Consider the following 19657-nt stretch of genomic DNA (forward strand, 5'->3'; position numbering starts at 1 on the left):
ATTCCAGAATGTGGGGCGCCTGGGTGGCACAGCGGTTAAGCGTCTGCCTTCGGCTCAGGGCGTGATCCTGGCGTTCTGGGATCGAGCCCCACATCAGGCTCCTCGCTATGAGCCTGCTTCTTCCTCTCCCACTCCCCCTGCTTGTGTTCCCTCTCTCGCTGGCTGTCTCTATCTCTGTCGAATAAATAAATAAAGTCTTTAAAAAAAAAAAAAAAAAGAATATTCCAGAATGTGTCAGTTACAGATATCACAACGAGCAGGGGAAGGGAGGGGAAGAAAGTGGTTTTATCCTCAAAAACACACTTATCAGTAACAGCTACAATATGAAGACAGGAAAGTGGGAAGAGCCTGGATTGAACCGTTTGAACGACTGCTTCCCAAGTAATGGTCCTACAGTAGAGTTTACTTCCTCTTTCCCTGAAGAGCCATCAGCAGCTTGAGTCAGCTGGAATATTTAAAATATCAGGAAGTTACTTGAAAGCAGATTCATGGCGCAACCACATAAACAACTAATGCTTCTGGCCCGGTCGTTCCCCCGACAACAAGTAAATAGCAGCTATCCTGTGTTTACGAGATGTAAGGGGCTCTCGGGCATCTCTTCTTAAAAAATTAATACTAATAGCCACAATCTCTTGAGACTCTGTTGTACCTCATATCCCGCTGGTTCTTTGTGGTCACCACGCTGGTCCTATTGGTAGGATGATAATGGCAGCCATTATTTCTCGAGAACCAACAATCTCCCGTAACCCTGACAACAGCCTCAGGGGGTGATTTATATCACACAATTTTACTTAACCCCACTCTAGATGGTCAGATACCTTGCTTTCTTACATCCTCTCATTTACATCCCCTCTTATCCCAAATGGGGTGGGGGGGACATTTCCTGGATCCCACCACTAGTAAGTGGCAGAGCTAGGATCCGATGAAGGAAGGTTGATCCCCACAGCCTGTTCTGCCACGCAGGGGTGCAGCCTCTCTCAACCCGTCCTCACTGCCACTGAGGACACTCTTTGGGGCAGGCGGTCCCACTGAGCGGGACAAAGGTAGCGGCCGGCAACTCTCCTGGTGGCAAACTTCAACCAGCCCATCTTCACAACCCAAGCAGAGCGGCATCTGGAGGGAGGAAGCTGGGGCGCTGGCAGAGCTAATGGGGACAACTCCCATGGAAGAGACATGCCACTCCTGTCCTGCTGGTCCCAACTGCTCTGCTCAGTGAAGAGACCAGAGAGGCGCCCGCTGCTGCCTCCTTTCCCTCAGCCATCAGCTGACCGTGCCGCACAAACGAGTTCACACAGAAGAGAAAAACGGAGTTGACCTCATCGGTCTCACTGGGAATCCATGAGCAGGAGGGGAAATCCTGGAACCCAGATAAGGAAAGCAGATGACCCGCCCTGGACCAGAAGGATCACAAGCTCCATTTAATAGGAAGGGCCAGAGTTAAGAGATATGGGGGCCCATCTGACTCCCCTCTCCTTTTAATTATTCCATGTCACAATTCTTTTGCTTTCGCAGGAAACCGAACGTCTGTCCATGGGTTTTGGAATCTGGCCTGTCCAGTGGATGTTCAGAACACAGATTCCCACACGACTGCCTCCCAATCCAGTGACCCCCTTCCCTGCAGCCTCCATCCGGCTGACTGCGGTGGGAGGCAGGGTTGTGGGGAGAAAGCAATCTCCCCTGGTAGACCAGAGCTAGCATTTAAGGCTCTGTCCCAATGGAATGTGGAGAAGCAGAGGTGGGAAGACGCCTCACCCACCAGCCTGAACATCTGGTCCCTTGCTGACTCCTTCACTGGGATGGCTGGCTTCTCTCCAAAGACAGGCTGCAGCCAGAACCAAGCCCAAGAAGGACCATGTCCACCGACCCCAGATACCAGGGACAGCTCCTGATACCTGCGCTGGGCAAACTGGGCCAGCTGCACTTCCTGCCCAGGCATCCCTGCCAACACTTAGGTGGTCAGCCAAGGGGATGCCATCGGTAGTGTCTGGACCTGGGAGGTGATGGAAGGAAGAACAGGCCAAACTTTGCTAAGGTATCTGGTATCTGATAGTAACAGCTGCTGTGTATTGCTCACCTATTCTACGACAGGGGCCCACACATACCATGGCATTTAATTCTAACACGAAACTGAGGAGAGGATGTTAAGGGACTTGCCCAATGTCCCCCCCCCCCCCCCAGTGAGTGGCAGAGGAGGACCTTGAGCCTAGGACTGACTCCAAAGCACTCCTGGAGTGGAGGTGGGTGGCCTTTCACATTGTCCCTCCACCCAACTCTCATCTGAAAATTTACACTGCTGGGATTTAGGGTTCTGATTTTCCTTCTCTGCCTCACGTGGCATTTGGGGAAGCCCAGACAGACTAGCAGCAAAGCTGTCAGGGCTTTTTGTCCTCACACGGCATCCTAACTATGTCTTGGGAAGATGGCACAAGCTCAAAGCCCAACGTACAAGCTAGAACTTGAGATCCCTGGCGCTTCCTCGGCCTCTCTAAAAAACCACAGCGCTGGAATACCAGGGGCCATGCAAGCATCCGCTTTCACAGGGGGGCGGGGGGGACAGCTACACTCTTGAAGATAATTGCGGGGTAGTGGCCAGCAGCCCGTAAACAGGTGGTGACCCCGGCTTCCCCCGGGTGAGTCCAGCCGGAGACTCTCGGTGAACAGGCTCAGATCCAGACCTTCCGGCAGGAAGTCAGAACGAGGTGGGAGTTGAGCTCACCCTGCGCGGCCGCCCGATCACTCGGAATCCGCTGCTGGCTCTTCCCGGCCCCTTCGCGGAACGGAGTACCCCGGCCAGCGCTCGGAGCGCTGCCTCCCCCGGCCCCCGCCGCCCCCAGCCCCGAGCCCCCCCCTCCGCCCGAACCCCGGCCCGTCAGACGCACCCACCTCCTCCACCGCGCTGCGCAGTTTGTGCTGCGTGTCCTCCATCAGCTCCTCAACCTCGCGGAACATCTCGTTGAGGGTGGCCTCCTCCTGCGGGTAGCTGAGGGCCGGGCCGGGCTCGACGGGAGCCGCGGTCGCCGTGGGAGCCGGCGCGGGGGCCGTGGGGACCGCCGCCGCCAGCAACAGGCACAGCAGGGTGCCCCCGAGCCGCCGCATCTCCGCTCTGCGCCCGCCGCCGCCGCCGCCTGCGTCCCGGAACCCGGTCAGAGGCGCGCCGACCACCCCCTCGCCGGCCCCGCCGCCCCGCCCAGCGCCCCGGCCCGCCCCCGGCGCCCCTCTTCCCCGCACCCACCCTAGAGGGGACGAACCCGGCTCCGGCCAGGCGCCCCCTCCCCTCTGCACCCCTACCCCCTCCTCGGGCCTGGACTGAGCTCTTCCCCCGCCCCCAGGGATGCCCCCCTCCCCGCAGCAGCAACAGCGCCGAGTCCCCAACGCCCGCCGCGCCCCCGCTCTCCCCCTCGCTGTCCCGGGTTCGAGCCCGTCACCCCACCGATCAGGTCCGAGCGCAGCTCGGCGCCGCGACCCCACGCCCCCCCCCCCAGCCCCATGCAGCCCACTCCGGGGCGATCCGAGCGCCCGTCGGCACCCTCCCCGCGAGGTCGGAACCCAGTGGAGCTCCAGGCCCCTTACCCGCCCAGGGGGGACCGAGCAGAGCCCCCCGCCCCCGCTTCCTCGCCGCCGTCCCTCACCCACCCACCTGGACCGAGCTGTGCGCTGGCTGGACCTGCCAGACCTCGCCGGGACGCCGCCGCGGGCTGCGGGAACTGGAGCTGGAGAGGGAGCGGCGCGGGGGCGGGGAGCGCGCGGGGATGCGGCAGCGCTGGTACCCGGCGAGCCCGCAGCGCGCCCCGCCCGCCCGGCCCCCGCCCCGCGGGAGGGGCCGCCGCCCAGCCCCAAGCCATTGGCCAGCGGCCGCCCGCGACCTCGCGCCGCAGGCCGGCCTCCTCCGCCTCCGCGAGCCGCCCCTTCCCTGCATCCCTCGGCCGCCGCCGCATCCCGGTCCGTTGTCATCTCTGGCCTGAATTCTCGCTACAGCTTACGGGAGGCACGGGGAGGCTGTGCTTCCCGCGTCCCCCTTGCCCTTCCCAAGCCATCCTGAGCCGGCATGCAGGGTCAAGCCCCAGCCCCTCAGCCTGGCGGCCAAGGCCCGTCACGGGCTGGCCTTCATCCGCCTGCCATGCTTGGCGCCTTGCTCCAGCCAAGATAACCCACTTGTAGCTCCTGGAGTAGGTCGTGAGGATGTCAGCAAGCTCGTCCAGGGCGACATAGCAGAGTGGTTGAGAGCAGGCAGCGGCGGCCAGACTGCCTGGTGTGAATCCCAGCTCTGCTCCTTACGACTTTACCAGTCTGGCCAAGTCCCCAGATGTGTCTGCGCTCCGGTTAGCCCGAATGGAAAATGGAGGTTAGAGTTTTGAGTGTACCTAGTAGTGAACGAGCATTGTGCGTGCAGGCGGTAAGTGGGATACGTTAGCTGATCACCGTGGGAACGCAACTTCGTCTTATCCGCCTAGAACGAGTGCCGCTCACTGTTTTCTAACAATTTTTTAAATATTTGAGTATCCATAACAGGAAGCACTCACATATTTTTTTAATAAACGAGTGTTTTCTTTCCCCCCCCAAAGATTGTATTTACTTATTTGAGAGAGTGAGCGACAGAGAGAGGGAGAGAGAGAGAGAGAAGGAGAGAGAGAGAGGAGACTCCCCGTTGAGCAGGGAGCCTGATGCAGTGCTCCATCCCAGGACCCTGGGATCATGACCTGCACCGAAGGCAGACGCTTAACGGACTGAGCCACCCAGGCGTCCCTAAAAGAGTGTTTTCTTAAACCTCCTCCTGTTTCTCCCTACTCTGTCTGGCCAGCCCTCCCTCCTCCAGTTGGTCTAGCTAACTCCGCCACATCTTTCAAGAGCTAGGAGTCTCTCCTGAGCTCTCCCGGCTTCTCCCATTTCTCCTCTGCCCCCGTCCCCAGCACCATGTGCTGTCCCATTGCCCCTGACTTGCCATGGTCTTTCTGGTCCCCAGCCCATTTTCCCCCAGTAACCAGGAGGAGCCCCTGAGTGGCAGAGAATGACCACCTTTGTGTCACCACAGCCACAACCATAATACACATTCGGCTCCTGAGAAATGGGTGGGCTAATCAGTATAACAATAGCTATTTTTTTTAAAGATTTTATTTATTTATTTATTTATTTATTTATTTATTTATTTATTTAGGAGAGACAAAGAGCATGAGAAAGAGAAAGACAGCAAGAGAGAGTAGCATGAGCAGGAGGGGGGAAGGGCAGAGGCAGAGGGAGAAGCAGGCCCCCTGCTGAGCAGGGAGCCCAATTTGGGGCTCCATCTCAGGACCCCAGGGTCATGACCTGAGCTGAAGGTAGATGCTTCACGTACTGAGCCACCCAGGCGCCCCAATGATAGCTACTGATATTTTGAAATAGCAATACCATTACTGAGTGCCATGTGCCAGGAACGGGCGTTAACGCATTTAATTCTCAGACAGCCTCTGAGGTTGGTACTAACTCCTTTTATTCCCATATTACAAATAAGGAAACTTTCCTAAGGCCACGTAGCCAGTAAGTGGTTGAACTGGGATTTGAACCCAGGAATCTGGTTCCAGAGTCATCTTCTTCGCTGACAAACACCTCTGCTCTAAACTGGCTGGGAGGTGTTGGAGCTGACTTGGGAATATTAAATGAACAATTTCTGCAGGTGACCACTTGGAAAACATGTGTTTGAAGATGAAGGAATTCAGGACATGCCAATGCAAATACTGATTATTTTGAGCTGAGGGCACTTGAGAAATAGCAGATGCAGGAAAGGCTCTCAGACCTCCCCTTTCTGCCTAAAAACAGGCCATGAAATGCCGTGTAAGGAAGGTGCCTTCCCTGTACCAGCAAGCGAAGAATGTCCTTATCATTAAGCTGCTGGGAACTGATGTCAAAATGGATCTGTACTTTGGGGCGCCTGGGTGGCACAGCGGTTAAGCGTCTGCCTTCGGCTCAGGGCGTGATCCCGGCGTTCTGGGATCGAGCCCCACATCAGGCTCCTCCGCTAGGAGCCTGCTTCTTCCTCTCCCACTCCCCCTGCTTGTGTTCCCTCTCTCGCTGGCTGTCTCTATCTCTGTCGAATAAATAAATAAAATCTTAAAAAAAAAATGGATCTGTACAAGCAAATTCACTAAAATGACACTATCTTCTGCTAGTCCCCCCCTGCAAAATCTGGTTACTTCTCCACAATTTACCATTCAGAGCCTAGAGTCCTTTGCCTTGTCATTTCTTCATGAATTTATTGTTTGTCTAAATAGTCTTTAAGCTTTCTGCTCTGGTCACTTTCTTGGGTCCTCATTTTCTTGTGAAGGCTCCCATGTACGTGTGAAATTTTAGTAAAATTTGGACACCTTCCAGTACTCTGCTGTATGTCAGTTCAATTCTTAGGCCCAGCTGGAGACCCTACAAGGCTAGAGGAGAAGTTTTTCCTCCCCTACAGGGCCCATGGCCTCTTTGTCCTGTTCATGCCCTTGAGTTGGGTGGGGAGAAAGCATATTTGAGGCCTTCTTGGCACTGGACACTGTGCATACCCCAACTCCATAGTGAGGGCGTGGAGACTCAGAGAAGTTAGGCCATCCTCTCAAAGTCAGACAGCAAGTGAGGGGTCATCTGGAAGGAGACTGAAGTGTGGCTGACTCTTCCGTCCTTATTCCTCATGACTGCCTTTCTTTGTGGAACTTTCTGCATCTCTTTATCATAAAAATGAGGCTTCTAGTTATGTTCTCTTCAGCTTCTGAACCTCTGGGCTGGGCTCTCCTGCAGATCCAGGGAAAGCCCCCTCCCCCAGCATCCCCTGCCCTGTCCTCTGGATATTGGGCAACTCACCTATTCATTAGCTTCCTGGACGTGGCTGAGCCCATGCAAGGGACCTGGAGCCAACTCTCCAGGCACACCGCCTTGCCCCTTGAGACACACATGCTAGGAAGAAATTAAAGCAGGTCTGCAGGCTGTGGCCAGAGCCACCCAGGGGCCAAGCCAAGAGCTGCCAGGGTGCAGCTTTATAGAGCAAACCACGCTCTTTCAGCCCACCGTGGTGCTGGCTGTGAAACTGGGAATTGCCCCGAATAAGACTTGTCTTCTGCCTTACATGGTTTGCCATGAGGCCTGGAGGTCTTGACTTTCAGACTGAACTTTAAAAAAAAAACCCAAAAAACACATTTGAGTTACCCCAAGTGTCAGGTGAAGGGCTATGTACTTTCTCATATGGGGTCTGTATTTTGTACTCCGAAATGTGGGACTGTATTGATAGTTCCCATTATTAAGTGAAACTACCAAAAAAAAAAAAAAGGAGGAAAAAAAAAGGTAAGAACATTTATGAGCCTCAATATAAGAAAATATAAGTGTCCTCCCTGCCCAGCTCCCTGCCAATCTGATCATCAGCCTGAGGCATTCATAGGCAAAGAGGAAGACACTGGGCTCAGCGAGAGATGGCCCCAACTCGATCCACACACAGTCTGGGCTCCAAGAAGCTTGGGGGCAGGGGTAGAGGAAGCTCTGTGGGTTTGGGACCTGAGTTGAGAAAGGGTCACAACCTAAATGGCCATTGTAAGGAGCGGGGTTTAGGGGCACACAGAGCAGGCAGAGCTGTCCAGAGCTGTCCAGATCAATCATCTTTAGGGTGAGGAACATTCTAAAATTCCACAATTTCTATTATATCACTGGTCTAAGTTCTAGGACAATTAGGGGGGACAATTGTTTTCTTTCTTTTAAGGTATTGGAAGCACTCTATAATTATTATTTTAAAATTCTAAGTTTTCACATTTCTCTATGAAGGACCTACAGAGTCCCAAACTGCGGTCCCATTTCATTACTGAGGAAGTAACAGCTGAATGGGTGTCACCTGCTACAAATTACCTAGAAAGCTAGCACTCGCACAGCAATTTCGTGGCTGGCTGTCCGCCCTCCAGAAATTCGTGACCATGTGCTTATGAAAACATGTGTAAAGATGTTTACTGAAGCCACTGTTCACAGTAGCAGAAAATGTGAAAGCCACTCACTTAGTGGTTTTTCAGCAGGAGAATGGTTAAACTGGGATTTCTACAAACAATAGAATTTAGCCATTAACGTAATGAATAATATTTCTAGGCAACAACATGGGTACATCTCAGAAGAAATAATGTGGAGCAGGAAAGGCAATTTGCAAAATGATATGTGCACAGTACTGTTTGTGCATACTTTAAAAACACGGAACAGCCATTTATATTGTTTATGGATGCTACAAATATAGGAAAAAAATACAGAAATGTGTAAGCTGTTCCCGAGGTGGAAGGAAGGCAGAGGAAAAGATGGGGGCCATCCTCGATGCGTTTATAACATTTTCTTTAAGAAAGAGAGTGTAGCAGCAGGGAGAGGCTCTGAATTAGAAATGTCCAAATACTGGTATCTATTTAATCATCACGGTTGATTAACTACATGTGGGTGTATGGGAGTGTTCGCTCTATTATTTTCAGTATGTTTGAAATAGTTTGTGAATAAATTGCACCCCTCGCAAAAGAAAAAAGCAATAAGTCCCCTCACCCCTATCCCACAGCCCAGAATAAAACAAAATGAAAACCTCTTAGTGCCAAATAGACTTTTCTTAGATCTGCTCTTAACAGAAATTCTCACCTCCCCAAGGCCCAGCGGTGGCCTCCATTACTGGGAGGTGAGAAGCAGGAGTGGGAGGGTCCCCACGGACTTGCGGGGAGGGGCAGTTCTCTTCATAAAAGGCCCTTCTGTCTGCTTGAATGGTGCCAGCTTTCCTCCTGGGGTGGGCGGAAGGGCCAGAGAGCTGGAGCCCGGTAATGGCTGTAGGCAGTGGAGGGGCTTCTCTGACCCCCTATGCAAACAAGGAAACCTCAGATATCCAGAACTTACGGGCGCTCAGTCTGTATAGATGACTATTATGCATTGATTTTTAAAACGTTAACAATTCAGGGGGCTCAGTGGGCTGGGCCTTCATCTCAGGTCGTGATCTCAGGGTCCTGGGATGGAGCCTCTCATCAGGCTTCCTGCTCAGCGGGGAGTCTGCTTCTCCCCCTCCCCCCACCTTGTGCTTTCTACCTCTCAAATAAACTCTTTTTTAAAAAAATTTTTTAAAAAGAAACTTTAACAATTCAGAATAATTAATTATATCTGGGGAGGGTTTATTACACATCTCTCTTTTTCTTTCCTTCCCTTCCATCTTAAATAGACTATTCTGAACATAATTTGAAAAAATAAATGTGAAGAGTTGGCTCAGAGATAAGGTATCTGTGTGGCTATTTAGTATCTGTTTTCACGGCTAGAATGCAAGTCATGTGAGACTTTCCAGGATGCCTGTCCCTGCCACCGTCTCCAGTGCGGCCAGGGAGCCTGCTAGGGGTTGGGGTCCAGCCCTCAAGGACTGGTGTGTACAGAAAAAGCGAAGTCAGCAGAGAATGCCAGGACAGTAAGGCAGCCCAGTGAACTCTGGTGGGATCCAGGAATCCTCACGGGTGACCTCCTCTCCCACCCCCTTTGACTGGGCCAGAGACAAACACTTGTCGAAAGCTTGACCCCCTCAGATTAGGTCTTGGATTTGAGGCTGGAGATGCCACTCAGCTACTTGAGGACAAAAGCCCACTTGGAGAGAGAAATTCAGAGACAGAGTGATGGAGAGAGATATTTAGAAAAAGAGATTTGTGGGGCGCCTGGGTGGCACAGCGGTTAAGCCTCTGCCTTCGGCTCAGGGTGTGATCCCGGCGATCTGGGATCGAGCCCCACATCAGGCTCCTCCGCTAGGAGCCTGCTTCTTCCTCTCCCACTCCCCCTGCTTGTGTTCCCTCTCTCGCTGGCTGTCTCTCTCTCTGTCAAATAAATAAATAAAATCTTAAAAAAAAAAAAAGAAAAAGAAAAGAAAAAGAGATTTGTGAGCCTGAGAGAGGGGATGGTGGAAAGGAAGGGAGTAGCAGCTTCTTAACGATGTCATTCTGTTCCTGGTTCTAATCTTTCATGAGTCGGTCTGAGATGCAGCTGCCCTTAGAGTCTGGGAGATGTTTTTGGATTCTTCTCATATGCTTCCTTTTCTTGTTGTTGTTGGAGTTAGGTTTAGGGACCTTCTGTTACTGGCTACCGAACTGCCTTAAATGTCTGGAGCGGGGCTGCCTATATCTTAACTAAGCAATCCTTTTCAAGGAAGATTGGAATTAGAGGAGGTTGACTACCCCTCTCTGAGACCCATGAGTTAGAGACCATGGGCCACCAGGTGCTGCAGGACAGGAAATGTCAGCCAGGGGCATCCTCCCCTTTGCTGGTAGACCCCTGATGTGCAATGCCAACCACAGTTTCATCAAGCCCTCCCAGGTCTTGCCCATAACTTGTGATTGTTCCAGAGGAATTGGTGCCAAGATTTCTCTGAATGGAAACTCCATCTGGTTTTGGGAAGAGTGTTCACGTGGATTCAGGATTTCCATGAGTAACAGCCACTGAATATCCAAAACAAACATGTAACTTGCCAAGTTTCCGTGGGTGGGTGAACCAAAGAGCCCCGGGGGACCGTATCCCTCTCGCCATCACCTGTGGAATGCAGACCAGGAGGATGAGCCCCGAGCCCTGCTGTCTTACTTTGCTATTTACCAGGCGGATTCATGTGCACTGTCTATGCTTACATGTGTGTCTGAAGTGGAGGGGACTAAGGAGCAAGAGAATTTTGGTGGGGCCGGTACCAAAAGAGGAAAAGCAAAGAATTGATGTTTCAAGGCAACTAATGGAGGAAGACTACCTGGAAATGTGATTCTACCCAATTCTCTCCACTGCTTGGGGACAGAATGATGTGTTTATTTCTTCCCTGGGGCAATTTTCAATGCAGGTGACATAACAATGTCCTTGGAAGCTTGCTAAACAATACAGGTGCCTGGGTGCACCCTTCAGAGATGCAGATCCAGTAGGTGTGAGACAGGACCTTTCAGGTTACATTCTGGAATGGTCCTCCCTAAGGCTTCTGTTATCATCAGGCCTCACCAAAGTGTTCTCCTCCCACCTGAAGAACAGCATGGCCAGGCCTTGTGGATGTGGTTGGAAGCTGCTGGAATAGTAGAATGAAAGCTAGACTTGGAGCTCAATAGTCCTGGCTTTGGGTTCTGGCTCTGACCCTAACTGCCACCACCTGAGTATCCCAGGATTCTCCAGTTGTAGACGCGTTAATGCCCAACCCTGCCATCACTAAGAAGATAAGCTGGGAAGTCTCCAAGGGGCGTGTTTGCGTACCTGAGATTCCAGTTGCCTTTGGTACCATGACCCCAAGACAGCTGTGCCGTCTTGAGGATAATAAGCAAAGACTTGGTAAGTGGTGTCTCCAGTTGCTGCTATTGGTTTCTGCTGCATTAAGATCCTTGCTGGTCAGCAGTAAAAAAGGAATAAACTGTACACATGACAACGTAGATGCATCTCGAATGCATTATGCTAAGTAAAAGAAGCCAGACTCAAAAGGCTATATACCGATTCCGTTTATATGATGGTCTAGAAAAGGCAAAACTGTAGAGACTGCAGACAGGTCATTGGTTGCCGAAGGGTGACTACAAAGGGCACAGGGACATTGGGGTACTTTATACCTCGATCGTGGTGATAGGCAGGGAACGTTGATATACATTTGTCAAAACTCATAGTACCGTACACTGAAAAGACTGAATTTAATGTACATAAATTGTACCCAAACTAAAGACAAGAGGAAACAAGAGGTAAAGTAGCTTGGCCAAGGTCAGAGCCAGGAGTTGAAGCAGGTCATGCTGAACTCCAGGGTCCAGACTTGGATGTCCCTTGCAATATGGCCACTTGCTGAGCTTAGGCAGCTCTTCAGGTAGAAGGGGGGCTTCTCAGGAGAGAGGGCTCTGGCTGTGGTCAAGAATGTCAGACAAAGGAGCCAGTGTAGTGTGGGGGAAAGAACTCTGTTCTAATCATGGTTTTGCTACCTTATAGATTTATCATCTTGGATAAACTAAATTATCTCTCTAAAATCTAATTTCCTCACTTTTAAATAATTTCTCCTTTGTTAAAAGAGAGCAATAAAAACCAACCTTAAGGAACAAGCTCTTATTGGGAGACACTACAAGGTCAATGCCAAGGGCAACACTGGCCCCCATGTTACTCTCCAGCCAGGTGATGGGACAAGTCTCCCCACTTCTGAGAACCCCGCTTCCCCCATCTATGAAAGGAGGACAGGAACTGCATCTACTTCATGGGGCTGTTGTGGGTCCACACAGCCAAGTGCCTGGCATGTAGTAAGCATCAGTGAGTGTCAGCTATGGTTATATTGTCATCCTCAATGTCATTACCAAGCCCAGCCAGCAAAGCTCTTGCAAGCGAGCGGGGAACAGAGCTCCTTTTGTGTGGGCTCAGCTGGGGCTTCAGGGAAGGCAGGGTGAAGGAAGTGTCCAGAGCAATTTTGCTTAGACCACAAAGGGTTATGGAGGGTCTCAGGGCAGACAGCTCTTTTCTGTTTACACAGGCAAACCTTTTATCTGCCTCAGCGAGCAGTGCCGCCAGGATGGCAGGGTCAGAAGAAGTTCACATAATAAACACGTTCCCATCCTCGTTTGGGTTCTGTTGCTGAGGCTCTCACATTTTAGATGCCTTTTCTTGCTCAGGGTCAGCACATGCCTTCCTGCAATATGATTTCCATCCAGTCCTCTGCTGACACGTGAGCAGGATTCAAATGAAGGACTTGGTCAAAGTCCCATGGTTACCAGGGGAAAGACCTCCTGCCATTGGAGCAATGTGGACAGTGACTGCTGAAATCGGGTCTCTCATTTTTATTCCTCTCTCACTGTCTTGCTCTGTCTGTTCCATCTTGATCTGAAGCAGACACTTAGACTGGGTCTATTTGCTTAATATCTCTGCAAGACGAGAGTCCCTTGCTGGTGACTCTGCTGCTTGGGAAACTCACACCAGTGGCCCTGCGCTGCCCAGCTCTGCCAGGGAGCACAGCCCAGTGCCCCTCATCTTTTGACCCGGTGGCTCTCAAACATTAGTAAATATCCGAATCACCTGGGGGCAGGGGGAGTGGTGTTAAGCACAGGTTCCTAGATGGGGCCCTGGACTTCACATCTTCAGCAAATTCCTAGGCAATCCTGATCCTATCGGCCCAGAGACCCAACCTTTAGAACTTCTGTCTTGATTGCTGGGGAGATAGCAAGCATCACCCGTGATCCGAGGATGATGGGCGAGTTGCTGGCTTCTCCTCAGCCCGACTGAAAGAGAGAGTATGCGTGTAGATGAAATCGTTTTCCACGTTTCCCACGTTTCCCATCTGCTTCCTGCCAGCAGCTACCACCAAACATGCTTAATTGAGTTCAAATCACAGGACCAAGAGAAGAGGAGCTGGTAAAAGATCCGCTCAAGAAAATGGACCCTGAATACGGTCCAGAAACTGGGTGGACAAAGAAGGGTATTTACAGGACACAATGGATATTCAAGGGGCGGAGCTGGTAGAACAGTGCTGAGAGCCGTATCCACCATAAGGTGAGGTCAGAAACGGAGACAATAAAAACAAGCAGCTTAGGAACAGGTCTGGATGTGGCAGCTGGCACGGGGTGCGGCAGGCAGTGCAGACCGCTCATCCGGAAAGGGTGAACGGGTGCTGGAGGGCAGCCTGCTTTCCTGACCCGATGGCTAGATAAAGCCCAGAAGGGGCAGCTGCTGGTTTCAGGGACCAGACAGGCCCGAACAATTCTCTTAAAGCTTAAGAGTTAGCACCAGGTACTAAGAATGACATTTTATCAAACTACAAGTAGTTTATAAAACTATTTTCACCTATCAAAAGAACAAGGCTGCTCTATCTATTCTCATTCATTCATTCATTCATTCATCCATCATTTGTTCTATGAATACTTATTGGGTGCTAAGGCTCTGTTCCGGGAGCTGGGAATAGAGAGGAACAAAAGAGCAAAGCCTCTGTTTTTATAGACTTTGCATTCCACAGGATAGAGACACTTCCCAGTCTACACCACACACACACACACACACACACACACACACGCGCGCGCGCGCACATGCACAAAAATTACATTTTATATTTATATTTTAGGTGGCAATCAATGCTGCAGAGAAAATAGAGCAGGAAGAGGACTGAGAAGGATGAGGGAGTTACTTTGGGGAGACTTCTCCAATACCGTGGCATTTGCGCAGACACGAAGAAAGTGAGGAGTGATCTCCAATAAAGGTCTAGTACCCAGAATAGGTGAAGAACTCTCACAATTCAACTACAAAAAGATGAAGGGCCCAATTTTTAAAATGGGCAGAGGACTTGAACATTTTTCCGAAGAAGATATATATACACATGGCCAACCAGCACAGACACACAAAAACGCTCAACAGCTTACGTCTTATTTACCTCCGATCTCATCCGTTAGAGAAACGCACATCAAAACCACTTCATGCCCATTAGGACAACCGTAAAAAATAAAAGGGAAACTAAGTAACGGTGAGGATGTGATGAGACTGGGATCCTTGTGCATTGCCAGTGGGAACGTAAAATGGCTTAGTCAATGTGAAAAACAGTTTGGCAGGAGCGCCTGGGTGGCTCAGTCAGTTAAATGTCTGCCTTCGGCTCAGGTCACGATCCCAGGGTCCTGGGATCCAGCCCCACATTGGGCTCCCTGCTCAGCAGGTTGTCTGTTTCTCCCTCTGCCTCTGCCGCTCCCCCTGCTTGTGCTCTCTCTCTCTCTCTTGCTCTCTCTCTCAAATAAATAAAATATTTTTTTTTAAAAAAGAAATACAGTTTGGCAGTTTCTCAAAAAGTTAAATATAGAACTGCCATATGACTCAGCAATTCCAACCCTAAAATTAAAAACAAGTCCTCAGTACATGTATGTGTGTATTCACAGCAGGATTCTTCACAGCAGCCAGAAGGTGGAAGTAGCCCAATGCGCGTGGACAGGCAACGTGGTACGTCATACAACGGAGTATTATTCAGCCTGAAAAAGGGATAAAGTACCCATAGATGCTACAACATGGATGAACCCTCAAACCATTATGCCGAGGGGAGGCCGCCGGATCGCGTGAGTCCGTGTATCTGAAGTATCCGGATGGATAAATCCATGGAGGCGGAATGCCGGGGGTGGTGACCGGGGGCTGGAGGCTTTCCTCTGGAGCGATGCCGGTGCTTTGGAACTAGGTAGAGGCTGTGGTGGCACGACGCTGGGAATGTCCTAAGCACCACGGAATTGCTCACTTTCAAATGGTTGGCTCACGCGATGGGAATGCAGCTCAATAAGTGATCAGAAAAAAACTGAAACCAACCCAGAAAGTGAGGCATAGGTGATCCCCAAGATAAACCAAGGGAAAACAGGAGAGGGTAAAACAGTGGTGCACGTTGCTGTGCGTCCATCAACACGGAATATCCCCACTTGCCCTTCTGTGCCTGATGGTCTTTATAAAATGTGCGTGGGTTGCTTACGCAAGAAATTCAAAGTAAATTAACTTGAATTATTTTTAAACACAGTGCGGATTTCAGAGTCGGAGCTGGGTTGGAATCCCGAGGTCGATAGGCTTCGACTGGTGACCCTGTGTCCCTCCCAGCTTCCCTTCCACGTCTCTAACGTGCCTGCTCTGGGGTTGTCGAGTCCACACAAATGAGACTGTGCGTGCAAAGGGCAGAGTGCTTCGGATACTGTGAGTGCTGAGTAAATGGTGTGAGTCATTTGTACCCACCAACTTCTGACAACAAATATGTGGGTTTCTTCCACACCGGTGACCTTTCTGCCTCACAGGCACCCACAGGGTGTGTTACAGTTCAGCTTGGTTCTGACACGATTTACCCAGGGGTAGTGCAGACCCCACACGTGAAGGGCTCAGCCCCACATTTAAACGAGAAGAAACAGTACAGTACATCTTAATAATATATTTTCTCTAACCCAATGCATCCAAAACGCTTCACTGCAATACGTAATCAATATAGAACTTATCGATGAGATATTTTGCATTTTCTTTCATACTGAGTCTTCGAAATCTGACATGTGTTTCACACTTACAGCATCTCTTAATTGGGACTGACTGCATTTCAAGGGCTGGAGAGCCACACGTGGCTGGCTGGCAGCTGTCCTCCTGGGCAGCAGAGGGGTAATCGGACACAAAAATGACCTTTCAGCAATGCAAAACAGACCTTTCCATCTTCTCTTTTGAAAGTCCCATCTATGGGGCGTTTAGAAAATATTGGTATACACTTGGAAACACTACTTCCAATTTCCGAGAATCCATTCTTCTGAAACGCTCACATCAATGTGAAAAGGCACATGGACGGGTCTGTTCATTGTAGCTTCGTTCCTGCTGGTGGAAGAGTCTGGATTCTGGATTCAAAACACTGGGTTTGAATCCTGGTTCTGCCGCTTAGTAGCTACATGACCTTGAGTAAATTAATAAACCCTTATCTTCCATTTCCTCATCTATCAGTGAAACTGCAACAGTGGGCTGTTTACAAAGATTAAATGAAATAATCCACGTAAAACGATTCTGACAGTTCCTGGCTCATAGTAGGTGCTCAGAAATTCTTAGCTATCATTACCATTACAAACGGAGAAAACGTGTGACAATGGAAAAGTCCAGCAACAAGGAAACGATGTAGTGAATGACGGTACATCCACATGGTTAAGCTACCTGTTTACTCCCTATTACACAACACCCAGCCTGGTGCCTGGTACCTGGTACTTGGTAGACACTTGGGAAGTATGTGAAAGATGAATGGTGTGCAAAGTCTGTACAATGAGCGAAGCTGCTCACAGTGTGTTAATATGGAAAGAGTGCAGAAAGATGTGTACCATATGATTCCATTTTTTAAAGGAAAGAATGGGAGAAATGTATATATGAAGGGAATGTGTTAATTATATAACCACAAGTAAAAGATGGGAAGTGTATCAAACCAGTGATGGTTTTAAAACATTTTTTAAAGATTTTACATATTATTTTTGCAAGAGAGAGAGAGAGAGAGAGAGAGAGAGTGCCAGCACAAGGCGGGGAGGGGCAGAGGAAGAAGCAGACTCCCCACTGAGCAGGGACACCGATGGGGGACTCGATCCCAGGACTCTGGGATCATGACCTGAACTGAAGGCAGACGCTTCACCGACTGAGCCCCCCAGGCGCCCCAAAACCATTAATGGTTTTGAATGGGGAGGCTTACCATACTTTTTTGTTTCTGGAGATCACCTCATATCGCAGTTGTGTATGTGGTTGTCTTGTCCCATCTGTCCGGTGAGCTCCAGCGTCTGGTCCCACTCATCCCTGTTCCTCGTTACTTAGCACTTGCGTTCTGACATACCGGAGTTGGGTGATTTGTTGCTGGATTGAATTACCAATTATTGCTTCCCCTGCCCCCACCTACACTGTGAGTCAGCCTTGTTCAAGATCACACAGTTCCTTTTAAATGTTCTCACCTTACATCTAAGCTCTGAAATATTATAATAAATATGCTAGCTGATTCATCTAGTCTGTACCCCTCGGGACCTAATGTTTAGCAGGTGGGGAGAAAATTCAAGCTAACTGAATGGTTTGCACAGCAAGAACGTTGCAGGGGGCCACCTTTTCCCAGAAGCGTGCCGTTCAGAGTGACAGGAGGGAAAGACCAACAGAAGCCAGCGTGCTGCGAGCAAAGTCCTCTCAGGACCTCTCTGCAGGAGTTCTGCCTAGCACGTTATGGAAATGGTATTAGCATGTGCAGAATCTTAATTTCTGGTCTCAGGACCCAAATGTATCCATTTACGGGTCTACGTCACATTTATTTATTCATCCAGTGACCATCTAGAGAACACAATATGCTGGCTGCTTTATGCCTGGCCCTGCAGGTGGGAAAACGAAGAAGGCAGGCTCCCATTCTTAAGGAGCGAGTCTCTTGTCCTCACTTCCCTTTTTCATTGAGCACTGCCTCCTTTTTCAAAAATGTTGCCCACCAGACCTAGAATAAACTCCACGCTAGCCCAGTGTGTAGAAGTGTTGCTGGAGTCCTGTGTGCTAGTCTTTTCCTTCTTCTTCTACTCACCCTTGCTCACTGTGTGCTCCAGGGCAAGTCAAGTTGCCTCTGTGCCTTGGTTTCCCCTCTTGGATTATCCGTGGGGTATCTACTTGCCCTTCCTAAACCTCCAGGGCTCAGGGAGGGTTATGCAGGTCAATGGATGCTGAGAGCTGGTGGGAGGGTCCCCACTACTGCCAATCCATTCTGGGTTGTCACCACAATTTGAAGAGAATCTGGACATAGGTCAGAGCAAATAGACACTGTTGTTTTGGTTTTTTCCCCCTCAGTGGAAACACCTGCTTTTGGGGGGTTAGGTTTAAAATGAAAATATTTAAAAGTAGCTGTGTGATATTGAAGAAATCATTTCTCTTTCCTGAGTGTCAGTTTACGTTCCTACGAGATAAGGTAATGGGACTGGATTGATGGCTTTTAAACTGTGTTCCAGAAAATAATTCACTGGGAAGAGATTCTTCTAACCCCACGTCTGCAACTACAGCAGCCAGAATTTTTAAAAATTTTCCCCTCATTTTACATATTTGGCTTCAATGTAAGCTTTTCTTTTCTTTTTTTCTTTTCTTTTCTCTCTCCTTCCCTCCCTTTCTTCCTTCCTCCCTCTCTCCATCTTCTTTCCTTCCTCCTTCCCTCCCTCCCTCCCTTGCCTTTCCCTTCCAAAATCCCAGAGCTAAATTAAAACAGAAAAAACCCTCCCTGCTAAATAATCTGTAACACCGTTCTTCCTGTCATGTTCACACACATGTGGACCCATGTGCTATTTACTTAACGTGTGTGCATTCCTCTTGCACGTGTTAGGTGTGCATGAGGGCCTCCGGGTACAGAATTCCTTTGTAGAGAATCAGCAATGAATCTGTAGCCTGCTTGATTTTTATTTTTAAGTGTTCACTCCGGGATGACCATTTTTAAGAGCGGCATTCCTGAGTCTGAATAACCTTTGGCAGCTGAAGGCTGAGTAAGAAATTCAACAACCCGTCCAGGGAAAACTCTTCCAAAGGCCGGAATGTTTTCAGCTGCACGTGTGGCCCGCCCGGCCTGGGAAGGGGATGGTTGTGGGACCAGCGCCACCTTGTGGTCACTTCCCCAAACGAACGAACAGAGCCTGGCTGGTCCCAGAGCTAAGGAGGAGCTCCTGGAAATGGGGGTTCTCAATTTACTGGGAAGGGGCCCGAGACTCTCTGAACCCAAAGCCTGTGTTTGAGCCCAGGTTCCTGCCTGGCAGCAGCCCCAGCTGCCTGACTTGGGAGCCCTTCTCCAAAAGCTGCCATCCTGCCCAGGCCAGTGAGGGCCACCAGGCAGGGTGTGTGATTGTTGGGAGAAGTGTGCTGGTGGGACAGCGTCTGCTTCCAGAAGAGGGGGACGGAGCCCAAGAGGAGAGGGGACAAATTTCGCAACCCACACGGCTGAGGCCAAGGTGGGAAGACGGTACACCAGGAATTACAGGGAGAGAGGGCAAGAGGAGGCATCCCCTGTCCAGAAACTCAGGACATGTGTGAGGAAGGGAGGACTGTACCCCTCACTTCGCCCTGAGCCCCGCCAGGGGCCCTGACTGAGCCCTCCTGCTCTCCTCTCTCACTGCCCTCCCATCTCTGGCATTTGCTGGGAAAACCAAAGGAAATGTAAGGGACTTAGCCCAGAGCCCGGCTTGTGGAAAGTCCTCAGAGGTTCCCAACGTCTGTCCTCACCCTCTTCCACTCAGCGGACCGGGCATGGGGTGAGGACAGC

At 50.4% G+C, this 19657-nt stretch overlaps 1 protein-coding gene across 1 annotated transcript in view; it reads right to left on the reverse strand.

Moving 5' to 3' along the window:
- Positions 1-3769, reverse strand: part of DKK3 (dickkopf Wnt signaling pathway inhibitor 3) — a 44865-nt gene extending 41096 nt beyond the window's left edge. The window contains exons 1-2 of the mRNA XM_045796501.2: positions 3638-3769; positions 2884-3125 (exon numbers count right to left, since the gene is read on the reverse strand). Of these exons, the coding sequence (XP_045652457.1) occupies positions 2884-3096 (213 nt within the window). The 5' untranslated portion in view covers positions 3097-3125; positions 3638-3769. The remainder of the gene's footprint in view (positions 1-2883; positions 3126-3637) is intronic.
- Between the last annotated feature and the right edge of the window lie 15888 nt (positions 3770-19657).

Source organism: Ursus americanus, chromosome 24 (genome assembly GCF_024610735.1).
Source record: "Ursus americanus isolate L20-20 chromosome 24, mUrsAme1.1.p, whole genome shotgun sequence".
In the NCBI taxonomy this organism is placed as follows: domain Eukaryota; kingdom Metazoa; phylum Chordata; class Mammalia; order Carnivora; family Ursidae; genus Ursus; species Ursus americanus.